The sequence below is a fragment of the Nelumbo lutea genome, chromosome 3 (assembly GCF_056320005.1).
Source record: "Nelumbo lutea isolate HS-2025 chromosome 3, American lotus-T2T, whole genome shotgun sequence".
Taxonomy (NCBI): Eukaryota; Viridiplantae; Streptophyta; class Magnoliopsida; order Proteales; family Nelumbonaceae; genus Nelumbo; species Nelumbo lutea.
In genome coordinates, this window is record NC_142686.1 from 64,791,909 (window position 1) to 64,805,078 (window position 13,170).

The 13,170-nt window shown below is 40.2% G+C and overlaps 1 protein-coding gene across 2 annotated transcripts in view; it reads left to right on the forward strand.

Annotated features, from left to right (window-relative positions):
• RAD50 (DNA repair-recombination protein (RAD50)) overlaps nt 1–13,170 on the forward strand; it is a 133,896-nt gene that overhangs the window by 88,092 nt on the left and 32,634 nt on the right. For both annotated transcript variants that reach the window (XR_016110919.1, XM_088981614.1), the window contains exon 20: nt 7,873–8,197. Coding sequence is in view for 1 of the 2 variants with exons in the window: in XM_088981614.1 (XP_088837740.1) it covers nt 7,873–8,197 (325 nt within the window). In the remaining variant the exon portion in view is untranslated. The remainder of the gene's footprint in view (nt 1–7,872; nt 8,198–13,170) is intronic.

Sequence of the window (13,170 nt, forward strand, 5' to 3'; positions counted from 1 at the left end):
CCCACACTGCATGTACCTCAGGTTTTACCCTGGCAGTGGCAGCTGAGACAAGCCACCCCTAGCAACTTGGAGGCACATCAGTGTCAGCCTTGGCGGGACAAATCTCCCCAGGTCTATCCAACAACTGTGAAGATTCTAAACTAACACGAGTCTCATATGTGTCCAATTTAAGAGTATTACATAGAAACACACCATAATAACACGAATCCAATATGTACTTTATTCATTTACATTAAATGTCATAATGTACATCATTCTGATTAGAGCTAAGGGCATACACTGTCTAACAGCTCCCACTTGCACTTAGTCAATGGGTCTACTACATTTTCTGCTGATGCTACCTTTTGAATTAGGACGTCCCCTCTTCCAACTATCTCCCGCAGTACATGGTACTTCCTCTCGATGTGCTTCGACTTCGAGTGGGCTCGTGGCTCCTTAGCCTGAGCAATGGCTCCAGTGTTGTCACACAACAATGGAATGGGTGATGTGTTGGATGGAACTACTCCCAATTCCTGAATGAACTTCTTCATCCATACGGCTTCTTTGGCAACTTCACTTGTGGCAATGTATTCAATTTCGGTTGTTGAATCCGCCGTGGACCCTTGTTTGTTGCTTTTCCATCAAACAACACACGATCTATCGTGAAGATATAATCAGATGTAGATTTTCTTTCATCTGGATCTGACTGGAAGTCGACATCAATATACCCCTGGATCTATAGTGAACTACCACCAAATATCAGACAAAACTTTTTTGTCCTTCGAAGGTATTTTAGTATGTTTTTCACAGCGGTCCAATGCTCTTGTTCTGGGTTAGATTGGTATCTGCTTACCACACTCACTGCCTGAGAAATGTCAGGACGAGTGCACAACATGGCATACATGATGCTCCCTACGGCTGAGGCATAGGGAACCTCTTTCATGCCCTCAATATCTTCAGGAGTCTTGGGAGACATGCTCCTAGAGATAGTGACTCCATGCCTAAAAGTAACATTTCCTTTATCGGAGTTCTCAATGTTGTATCTTTTGACTATTTTGTCAATGTAAGCAGATTGGGATAATCCTATTATCCTCTTCAATCTATCTCTATAGAGTCGAAGACCTAGTACATACGAGGCTTCTCCAAGATCTTTCATGAAGAATTGCTATGAAAGCCATACTTTCACCGTAGTCAACATTCCTACATCATTCCCAATGAGTAGAATGTTATCTACATACAGAATCAAGAACGTAACTTTATCACCACTGGTTTTCCTGTAGACACATGGCTCATCCGGATTTTGCTCAAAGTCAAACTGTTTGACCGTAGAGTCAAACCAAATATTCCAACTCCTAGAATCTTGCTTAAGTCCATATATGGATCGATTTAGTTTACATACCATGTGTTCCTGACCCGCAATTATGAAACCTTGCAGTTGCTGCATATAAATATCTTCAGTAAGATCTCTATTCAGGAACACAATTTTGACATCCATTTGCCAAGTCTCGTAATCATGTAACACTGTTACAGCTAGCAGGATCCTAATGGATTTAAGCATGGCCACAGGCAAAAAGTTTTCCTTGTAATCGATTCCTTCTTTTTGAGTGTACCCTTTCGCCACAAGATGAGCCTTGTAGGTTTCAACCTTACCATTAGGGCCCTTCTTCCTCTAATAGATCCCTTTGCAACCAATTGTTTTTACCCTAGGGGTGGATCTACCAGTCCAGATTCCATTGGTCTCCATTGAGTCCATCTTAGCTCTCATGGCATCTACCCAGTTTAAGGATTCTATGTCCAACATAGCTTCCGTATAAGTCACGGGATCCTCCTCACTGGTCGTGGCTTCCACCAAGTAACTTTCTTGGTCATAGCCGAAACGAACTAGAGGCCTAGAAACCCAGGTAGATCAACTAGGTTGGTTATTTTCTAGAGCTGGTGGGACATCTCCCACTACCCCTAGGCTCTCCTCATCAAGAACAACTTCCTGATGATGTTTATCCAAGATGTATTCTTCTTTTAAGAAGTGGGCATTTTGACTGCAAAACACCTTTTGCTCTTTTGGATCATAGAATAAGTAACCCACAGAGCCTTTGGGGTTCTTGGATTCCAATTTGTCAACACCTTTTCTTTTAACATGTGTTCGACAACCCAAAATCTTCAAGTGACCCACACTTGGTTTCTTACCGGTCCAAAGCTCATAGGGAGTCTTTGGAACGGATTTGGTTTGAACCTAGTTCAACACATATATCGCAGTCTCTAATGCGTAACCCCAAAAGGATGTGGGTAGTTCTGAGTGTACGAGAAGTGATCAGACCATATCCAATAAAGTCTGGTTCCTACTTTCTAACACACCGTTTAGTTGTGGTGTAGCAGGATGAGCTAGTTGTGATACTATCCCATTGTCCTTTTTGTAGTCCCTGAATTCGTCAGAGAGATACTTGCCACTTTGATCTAATCGAAGGGTCTTAATTTCTCTCTCTAACTGTTTCTCGACCTCTTGTCTGAATTCTTTGAACTTTTCAAAAGATTTGGACTTATGTCTCATTAGGTACACATAACCATACCGTGAGAATTCATCGGTGAAGGTTATGAAATAAACATGTTGGTTATGTGTCCTAACATTCAGGGGACCACATACATTTGTATGTATAAGGTCAAGTGTGCTTGTACATCTTTCAGGCTTACCGTTAAATTGTCGTTTCGTCATCTTACCCTGAAGGCAAGGTTCACATGTTAGAAGATCTTCTACAGTTAGAAAATCCAAAGGGCCATCCTTTACCAACCTTGTGATACAATATATATTAATGTGGCCAAGTCGGTAATGCCACAGGCACATGGGATTCATTGCATCACGAGTCCTCTTCTTGGGGATTATTTCCGACGTAGTTTCGGTAAGGTTTGTTTCCAGAGAAGGATGGAGAACATAGAGACCATTCTCAAGTTCTCCGTATGCGAGGAATTTGTTATTCCGTTTAATAGTAATCACATTACTGAATAAGATAAATAACCATCTATGCACAATTTTGAGACAGAAATAAAAAATCTTCTTAAATTTGGTAAGAAAAGACAATCTTTAAGTACAATAATTCCTTATCTGAAAACTAATTCTACAGTTCCTATGGTTGTAGCTGCAACTGTTGCAGAAGTCCCCAAGTAGAGCGTCACTTCTCCGTCACTCAGTCTTCTATTTATCTTGAACCCCTGCAGTGAGTTACACGCATGAGTTGAAGCCCCGGAGTCAATACACCAAGAAGCAGAAGTGACCAACAAATTGGTCTCTATGATAAAAGATTTGAAATTACCTTTCTTCTTAGTCTCCACAAATTGAGGACAGTTCCTCTTCCAGTGGCCGGCCTGTTTGGAGAAGTGACAGGCATCCGATGCCTTATTCTTCTTCTGCTTCTTAATGTTACTACTTTTCTTCTGAGCCTTCCCTTTAGCCTTCCGCTTTCTCTTTCCCGATTTTTGACCTTCAACAAGCATGGCTATTAGCTTATCCTTCTTAATCAGTTTTTCAGCCCTCTGCAACATATTGCTGAGTTCCTGAAGGCTAACATTTAGCTTATTCATGTTATAGTTCTTGGTAAAATGATTGAAGGAGGGAGGCAGGGAATTGAGGATAGCATCATGTTTAGTGTCATGGTCTAACCCTGACCCGAGAGCCTCTAGTTCATTAATATAACCCATCATCTTTAGACAATGATCATGTACCTGTTGATTCTCGGTCATCTGTGCAGTCATAAACAATTTTAAGACCTTCTGACGAGTAGAACGGTTCTGCTCCTCATACATAGTCTTTAGACTATGCAATATGGCCTTGGACACTTCGATCTTATCAAATTGCCTCTGTATCGGATTATTTAAAGAGGCTATAATATAACACCGGGCAAGAGAATTTTTCTCCTCTCATTCTTGGTACTCTCTTCGTCTGGCCTCAGAAACCTTGTCACCCGGACGATTCGGAGCAGGGTTTTTAGCAATTTTGTCCAATTTCTCGGACGTTAGGACCAACATAAGGTTACGGAACCAATCAGCATAGTTTGGGTCCTTAAGCTTGTTGTCATCCAACAGTTTAGCAAATTGATCGTTTGCCATTTTTAATAAAGGGCAAAGCAAATATTAGTCCACAACCTTATTTGATTCATGTTATCTACATAGATATGGCTTTTAATCTGTTTCACTTCCATTTATTCATCTCTGAGATTTCCCTCCTATCTCAGTGGCGGAGACTGCGAATTATGTCTTTGGAAGCCTTTGTGTGTGTGTGTCTGTATGAATTAGCCCCTCTAACAAACCTTTGATTGCACTAACTCCTCCCAAAGCAAATCTCTCTCTCTCTCTCTATGTGTGTGTGTGTGTGTGTGTATGAATTATGGCCATAGACATTAATTAGTGCCCATTCTTTATCATCAGTTATTCTTTTAATTTTCAAAGAGACTGAATATTTCCCAATCAGTTCCCCTAGACATTCCTTTTCCTCATTTTTTTCACTGTAAGAATTCTCCCTAAAGAACCCAAGATGTGGTGTAAGCCCAACTTAGTCCCCTAGCTCCCCAAATACTCCTTATCACCTCTGAGATCTTTGTGCCTTGAATCAACAACAGTCTTTCTTTTCTTACAACACTCTTTGTCGTCCTTCTTTTTCTAGCACTCCCTAGGCCTCACACATTTCAGCTTATGATCTTCATTATGAATCAGTTAATGCATGCATTCACCCACCACTTGATCATAGTGCCCTTTTTCTCCTTTCTTTCCTCCTACTCTCTTCTTTGTCATAAACTACACTGCTCACGAGCTTTTCAACTTCACTATTCTTTCCTTTACTGTTTTATCTTTTTTAAGTAAAATTTTATTCTTTCTGGTTTTTCTTTAGTGGCCTTTCCTAGTTTTTTCTGTTTCATCCCCTCAACTTAAGAGGGCTCTATCTATCTGATCCACATTAGTTGCATCATTCTGCTTATCCGCCAAACTTGGTCTGTCAGCATCCAAAGGTGTCAAAGCACAAGTTGGATCTGTAGCAACAAGGAAAAGAAGAGAGGATGACACTGGGTTACCTTCGCTCCAAAAGCAGGCAAAATAAGCAAAGAAGGAAAAAAGACTAAGGGTATTGAGGGAAGGGATTCCTTGTTCCAAACATTTGCAAGCCTCCCCTAAATTAATCCCTGCAAGGTTGAATTCCTTTTCAGAGATTTTGTGTACAACTCCCTTTAACTGTTCCTCTTGCGCTTCCAAGCTTGGCATAGTGACAATTCCATGATCCCAATAACATACACCTTGTCTTTGGACCTGAGTTGGTTGTAGACCCTCTTTCTCCTTTGGGTACACTTGAGCCCAACTCATAAATAGTGGTAATTTCTGCAAATCCAGCTTCTTTTGGTTCCAAAAATTCATTGCTAGAGGGTTCATTAGACAGTATTTCCATCCCCAAAGTTTTGTCCTCCACCTTCTTAAATGCCTTGGTAGAGACAACACTTCCGATGCTTGAGGGCTGGCTTACTGCTTCCTCTTGCAAATCTTCCCAATCATTGTCAGTGTCCAAATTGTCTTGTTGTTCTCTAAAGTACCTTTGTATTTGGTCTTTATGGGGTAGTAGCATTTTCAACCACTACTGGCATCCAAACCAGCTTGATGCCTGAAGCCTTACCACCAATTTTCTTCTGTAAAGACATTAGGGAGTTTCTTCTGTGCCTTTGCTTCTCCGACACTTTCTGTTTAGGGATATTAGGGTCATAGTTGTCAAGGCGACGCCTAGGCGCCCGCCTAGAAAACAAGGCGCCCTTTGAGGCTCGCCTCGCCCAATCGCCTAACAGTTTTCTACTTCCCACTATAAAAATACTTTTTTATTCATTCTTTTTTGAGATTATAATTATAAAATAGACATTATTAAACTAAAATAATAATTTTGTGTGTTTATATACTAATTTCTTTTTATTATTTTCTTATTTATTAGGGTTTAATCAACACAAACATTGCTAAATGCTGTATTGAACCCTCAAAGACTTGAAAACCTGAACCAATAAGGAAGAAGTAAAAATTTTATCTAATCAGCACATTTTCCTCTTCCATATATTCTTCTTCTACTTCTTCTTCTTCTACTACTACCAATACTTTTTATTTTCTTCTTTTCCTATAACAAAAATAAGGGTTCAGCCCCTATATTTTTTGAATTTTATTTTCCTTCTTCCGTTTCTTCTCATGAATATGTTGATTTTCTATACTTTAATATGAAATTTATACTTCTCTTATGAAAACCATGAATAATTATTAAAGAAATATGGTTATGGTACCTAGGGAACTACCCTAGGATCTATTTTTTAACATAAAAAAATTCATTGCCTAGGTGACTAGGCGCCCCCCAGTCGCCTAGCCTCGCCTTGGAGCCTTGAAAACTATGCTTAGGGTTGAAGGGGATGATGATAGACCCATAGAATCGTCCCCCATTGGTCTATCTAAACAGGTCACGTGGTCATTGAAAGAGTCACGCGAATCGCCTGGGGTTACCTCCAATTAACCTATGACTTGACTCGGTTCAACCACTGGTTCAGCACGTCACACCCTTTCACCTTCCTTGCCACATACGACAAATCCTTCTGACACAACCTCTGCAAAAGTTTTGAATTTTACCCTATGATAATGAACCAACGGTCCTTTCTCCTTGCCTTTAGTAATCTGTTCAACTTCTTTCGAGAGGGGAGACAATTGAGTTTCCTTTCCATTTCCAACGTTATTTCCTTCTTCCTGTAACAAGGGACCATATGCCAGGTGGCAAGTCATCATCTTCTTCTTTAAAGGCTTCCTTCCGGAGTTTGGCTTCTATCGTTGACAGAAGCCAAGCTTTGTATGCAAGACCATCAATGAAGACCTGCACCATTCTAGGAATTGTTTCAGGCTTAATCCTCACCAGTCTAATTGGTGCAGCTCTATTCTTCCTTGTGTCGATTTCTTCTAACACTCCCCCACACAGCCAAGCCTTTTGAAATGTATCTTCTAACATTCCTCCAAACTTACCATGTATGTAGGTTTCCATTTTTCAACGATTATGCCTTTTTTTCTGTTGGTATTTGGAGTACATGAATCTCCTCTTTGAAGTTGAATTGATCCACCTCTGCTTTACAGTCTTCGAAAGGGGTTAGTATCATGGTTCCTTCAGTACTTAACCTTTTTCTGATTGTGTCTGCTACTCAATTCCAGTCTAGTATTTTCCTAGTTGCAGAAACAATAGATCTTCTGCTCCAAAACACTTTTGAGCATTTCACCATGGCTTTAGGCAAATTGAACAGAAGAACGTAGGGGTAATGTTCTCCTCTTATGCCACCTGTTCAAGCTTCTTTATCAATGATTCTTCTTTCCCAGTATCTATTTCAAGGGTACTCTCATTAAGTAAACTATAGCTCTCTTCTCTGTAGAGTCTTAGAAATCACAGTCCAACCCATCCTATGTTTCCCAATGGGAAGCATACTATTTGCTTTCTTCTTTTCCCATACCACTCTGTCAATGCGATTAACCAACCTTTGAAGTTATTTCTCACCTCCATTGTATACACTCTTTCTCCGGACTTGTATATTTACTGATTGAATTGTTCCATCAAGAAATCCCTCAAACCAAGTTATCAAATCTCCCATCAAGTAAACTATATCTCTCTTCTCTCTGTTTCTTCAAGCAGGAACTTCTTTGCCTCCACTCTGAGTTCTCTCTGCCATCACCAATTCACTTGTAGATTCATTAAGGAGTCCTCTCTGCACAGATGTCCTGCCCCCGGGGGGTAGGGTTTCTTTTTAAAGAGTATGTACTTTTCTCAAAAAAAAAAGATAAAGGAGTATTTATTAATAACCAGAATAGCTTTATTTATTATTTTTTCATACTCAACCTTAACCATGAGTTTTGTCATTCTAGGTATAATGATGCAAGAAAAGGGGAAAGGCTAAAGGAATTGCGAGATAAGTTATCTGGACATGAATTTGAACTCCAACGTCTTAAGAATAAGAAACAAGAGATTTCAGCTGAACTGGAGAAAAGTAAGGAGTTGAGGCGGAGTCAAGATAAATTAAAACGAAATATTGATGATAACTTGAAGTATCGGAAGACAAAGGCTGACCTGGATGAGCTTACTTGTGAGATAGAATCTCTTGAAGATAAAATATTGACAATGGGTGGAGTTTCTACTATTGAAGCTAGTCATAAAAAAGCAATGCAGGAAAGAGAAAGACTAATGTCACAGGTAATTGAGTATATTAACATAATTGAGTGTACTACTTGTCACTTAACCAGAATTACAATGAAAAACCAGTTTATGTTTACCATTTCTTTAATGATGACATCCTATGGATGATCTGCATTTTTTATGATATAATCAATTACTTGCTCACTTAAAGTACATGTGAAACCTGCAAATATTAATTAGAATTGTGGTCATTTATTTTTTCTTTGCAGAAAGATGTTCTAACTAAAGGTTACCTAATGCAAAACTAAAGGAGTAGTTGGTAGATGTTCTAGCTAAAGGTTACTGTTGAACAAGAGAAAGGGAGAGAGGAGAGGCGAGAGGACTGAGAGCCCAAAAGAATACTGTAGGCGTGCAGTATGTTATTATTTATACTAGGATGGTCGTACAACTTAAAGAATGAAGAAATTACAAAAGTACCATTGCGGTACCAAACATATATACAACATCTATCAACACTCCCCCTCAAGTTGGAGCATAGATATCAATCATGCCCAACTTGTCACAAAGATCATGATGTCTTGAGTTGTGTAGTCCTTTTGTAAAGATGTCTGCAAGTTGGTTCTCAGAGTTGACATAGGGAGTACAAACTTCTCCTGTGATGATTTTCTCTCTGATAAAATGCTTGTCAACTTCGATGTGTTTTGTTCTATCATGTAGCACTGGGTTAGCATCAATGTTTATGGCTGCTTTGTTATCGCAGAATAGAAAACCTCACCCAATAGATTCTTTATCCACATACTTTCAACTACTCCATGAGCCATTGCACGATATTCAGCTTCAGCACTGGATCTAGCCACCACATTTTGCTTTTTACTTCTCCAGGTAACAAGGTTCCCTCCTATAAAGGTGCAGTAGCCACTAGTAGACTTTCTATCATTTTGAGATCCAACCTAATCTGCATCTGTATACACTTCAACTGTCAAATGGCCGTGTCTTTGAAATAACAAGCCAGCACCAGGAAACCTTTTTAGATATCGGAGGATTCTTTCTACTGCTTCAAGATGAGTGGACCTAGGTGCATGCATGAACACACCAACAACATAAGCAATGTCTGGGCGGGTCATAGAAAGATATAACAATCTCCCTACAAGTCTCTGAAACTGTTTCACATCCTTGAGAGGTTCACCTTGACTGTCACCTAATTTATGGTTGGGATTAATGGGAGAGTCAATTGGCTTCACGCCCATCTTTCTAGTGTCCTGAAGTAAATCTAGGACATATTTCCTTTGGGAAATGAAGATACCCTTTTTTGAGCAGGCCACTTCAATTCCAAGGAAGTATCTGGGAGGCCCTAGATCCTTCACTTCAAACTGAGTGGCAAGGGAACTCTTCAACCTCTGGATTTCATCCTTCCAGTCACCAGTAACAATTATATCATCAACATATACTAGTAAAGCAACCATTTTACCTTCTCCTCTTTACCTTCTCCTCTTTTCACAAACAGTGTGTGATCTGATTGACATTGCTTGTATCCTTTCTGCTGAACTGCAACATGGAATCTGCTGAACCAAGCTCTTGATGATTGTTTCAGCCCGTATAAAGACTTCTTCAACTTGCATACCTTCTATTCATTGCCTTGAGCCTGGAAACCAGGGGTTGTATCATGTAAACTTCCTCCTCAAGATCACCATTCAAGAATGCATTCTAGAATGCATTCTTGATATCAAGCTGATGTAGATCCCAATCCAGATTAGTAGCAAGAGAGAATAGAACTCTAATGGAGTTCATCTTGGCAACAGGAGCAAAAGTTTCTGCATAATCAACTTCGTACACTTGAGTAAACCCCTTTTCCATTGAGCGAGCTTTATACCTCTCCATCGTTCCATCAGCCCTATGTTTGACAGTGAACACCCATTTACATCCAACTGGATCCTTTTCCTTGGGAAGATCTACAAGTTCCCATGTGCCATTTTTATGAAGGGCATTAATTTCTTCCCTCATGGCATCTGTCCATACAGGTACTGAAAGAGCTTCTGCCACATTCTTGGGGATAGGGACACTGTCAATAGAGGTAAGAAAAGCACGAAAAGGGGGTGAAATGTTCTCATAGGAAACAAAGTTGGAAATGGGGTGTTTAGTGGTGCACAATCTAACACCTTTCCTGTGAGCAATAGGGAGGTCAAGGTCATTAGCAGTAGAGGTATCAATTTCAATAGAATCAGGAACATCATTGGGAGCCAAGTTACATGAGTGGATATGATCCTCCCCCGAGGAGTTTGATGGACTGGAGGTACAACTTCTAGATTTTCCACAACTCTTGAATTTTATTGGCCTTTGCGACGACGGTAGAAGACACGAAAAGGTGGAGGATCAAAAAGAGGAGGGAGTTGAACTAGTTTCTCCTCATGCCTACACTCCCCCTGAGGAGAAACATGAAAGAAAGGCTCATCCTCAAAGAATGAAACATCCATGGAGACATAGAATTTCCGAGAAACAGGATCAAAACAACGGTATCCCTTTTGAGTGAAGGAGTTTCCAAGGAATATGCAAGGAATAGCACGAGAATCCAATTTCCCACGAGTGGGAGACAGATTTTGGACAAAGCACCGGCAACCAAATACACGAGGAGGAATGGGAAGAAGGGGGGCCTTAGGAAAGAGAAGCTAATGTGGGGCTTTGTACTCTAACCAATGAGAGGGCATACGGTTAATGAGATAGGTAGAACAAAGAACAACTTCAAGCCAAAAACGTTTGGGGACATTCATATGGAGTAGTAAACCCCGAGCCACTTCAAGGAGATGTCGGTTCTTTCGTTCAGTCACACTATTTTGTTGTGGTGTTGGGCACAAGAGCTACGATGAAGTGAACCACGCGAAGCAAAGAACTTCGTGAGATCACTATGAAAAAACTCTTTCGCATTGTTTGACTGAAAAATTTGGATTTCAGTTTGAAATTGAGTGAAGACCATCCGGTGAAAATCTTGGATAATTTTTGGTACTTCCTCCCTGGTTCGCATAGAATATACCCAAGTATATCTAGAATAATCATCAATGAGGGTAATAAAATACTTGTAACCACTCTCAGATGGTAAAGTAATAGGGCCCCATACATCAGAATGAAAAATGTGAAAAGGAAATTCAGATTTACTATTTTTTTGAAGAAAATGAGTTCTACAATGTTTACTTAACTGACACGTTTGACAAGAGAAATCTGAAACGGACATTGACTTAAACGGTTCTGGAAACACAACTTTCAAAGACTCAAAAGACAAATGACCAAGGCGACAGTGCCATAAATAAACTTGACTCTTACAACACTGACTCATAGACTCTGTAACATGAAGACCAACCTTATTCTCCAGCATGTAAAGTCCATCAACCATACGTCCCCTACAAATCGTCCTCCCCGAGGCTAGATCCTGAATCACACAATGAGAAGGGAAAAAGGTCACTAAGCAGTTTAAGGAATTAATAACACTACTAATAGAGAACAAATTAATGGGAAATTTTGGAACATGTAGGACATCAGAGAGGGTAAGGCCAAGGGAAAGAGAGATGATTCCTTGACCAGCTATGGAAGTGTATGATCCATTACCTAGTCTCACCTTGTCTCTTCCAGAAAGAAGGTGATAGGTTTGAAAGTAAGAGGACGTACCAGTCATGTGTTTTGATGCTCTAGAATCAATGATCCATGGAGAGTCAAGGGTGTGAGAAGCAACATGGAAAGCTGTGGCAGAGTTACCTGACGTAGATGCAAATGAGGTTGAGGGAGAAGCATCCATCTGACGAATTGCTCTACCATAGAGCTCTAAATGGTCATGGAAGGAATTCATAATATCCTCCCTTGGGTCAGATCCAGAGAGATGTATCTGTGTCACAGTATGGATGGAGGGCTGATTCTCCCGAGTAGCCATGTTGGCATTAGTGTATTTCTTTGTACCTTGCTGTCCTGACCTTTTATTCACATCTGAACCTCGCTTCTTATTCAAATCTCTTGATAGTGTAGCCGGCCAGAGATAGGTGGAAGAGGAGAGAAGAGAAGAGAAGAGAAGAGAGGAGAGAAGAGAAGAGAAGAGAAGAGAAGAGAGGAGAGAAGAGAGAAGGTTTGCAATGTAACAGTACTGGCGGCGCCAGTGTTTATTTTACTATATATAGGGCAATAGAAATAACAAGGGAAAAGACCCTTGTGCCCCTGAGTACAATAACAGACATAACAGAAATAAAAAACGAAATAAAAAACACTTTAATTAGACAAACAGGCCCTAACAACTACAATTAAGTTATTTTAACATTATTCCAACACTCCCCCTCAAGTTGGTGCATAGATGTCAATCATGCCCAACTTGTCACACAAATCTTTGTGCCGCACATGATGAAGACCTTTGGTGAAGATATCTGCAAGTTGCTCTTCCGAGTTGACATATGGTGTGCACACTTCTCCACTTTCAAGTTTCTCTTTGATAAAATGCTTGTCCACTTCAATGTGTTTCGTCCTATCATGCAGAACTGGATTAGCAGCAATATTGATGGCTGCTTTATTGTCACAGTAGAGTGACGTAGGATTGCTTACTGCAAAACCTAGTTCAACTAACAGATTTCTTATCCACATGATTTCCGCAACCCCATGAGCCATCGCTCTATACTCTGCTTCAGCATTGGATCTAGTCACCACACTTTGTTTTTTGCTTCTCCATGTGACAAGGTTTCCTCCTACAAAGGCACAATAACCACTGGTAGACTTTCGGTCATTGACTGCTCCTGCCCAATCTGCATCAGTATATACTTCCACTTTTAAGTGACTGTGTTTCTGGAACAACAAACCAGCTCCAGGAAACTTCTTGAGATATCTCAAGATCCTCTCTACAACCTCAAAGTGAGTTGTCATCGGGTTGTGCATGAATTGACTAAGGACACCCACTGCATAGGCAATATCAGGCCTGGTCATAGTCAAATACAGAAGTCTCCCCACGAGTCTCTGGAACATCTTTACATCTTTCAAAAACTCCCCTTGACTGTCTCCCAGATGATGAT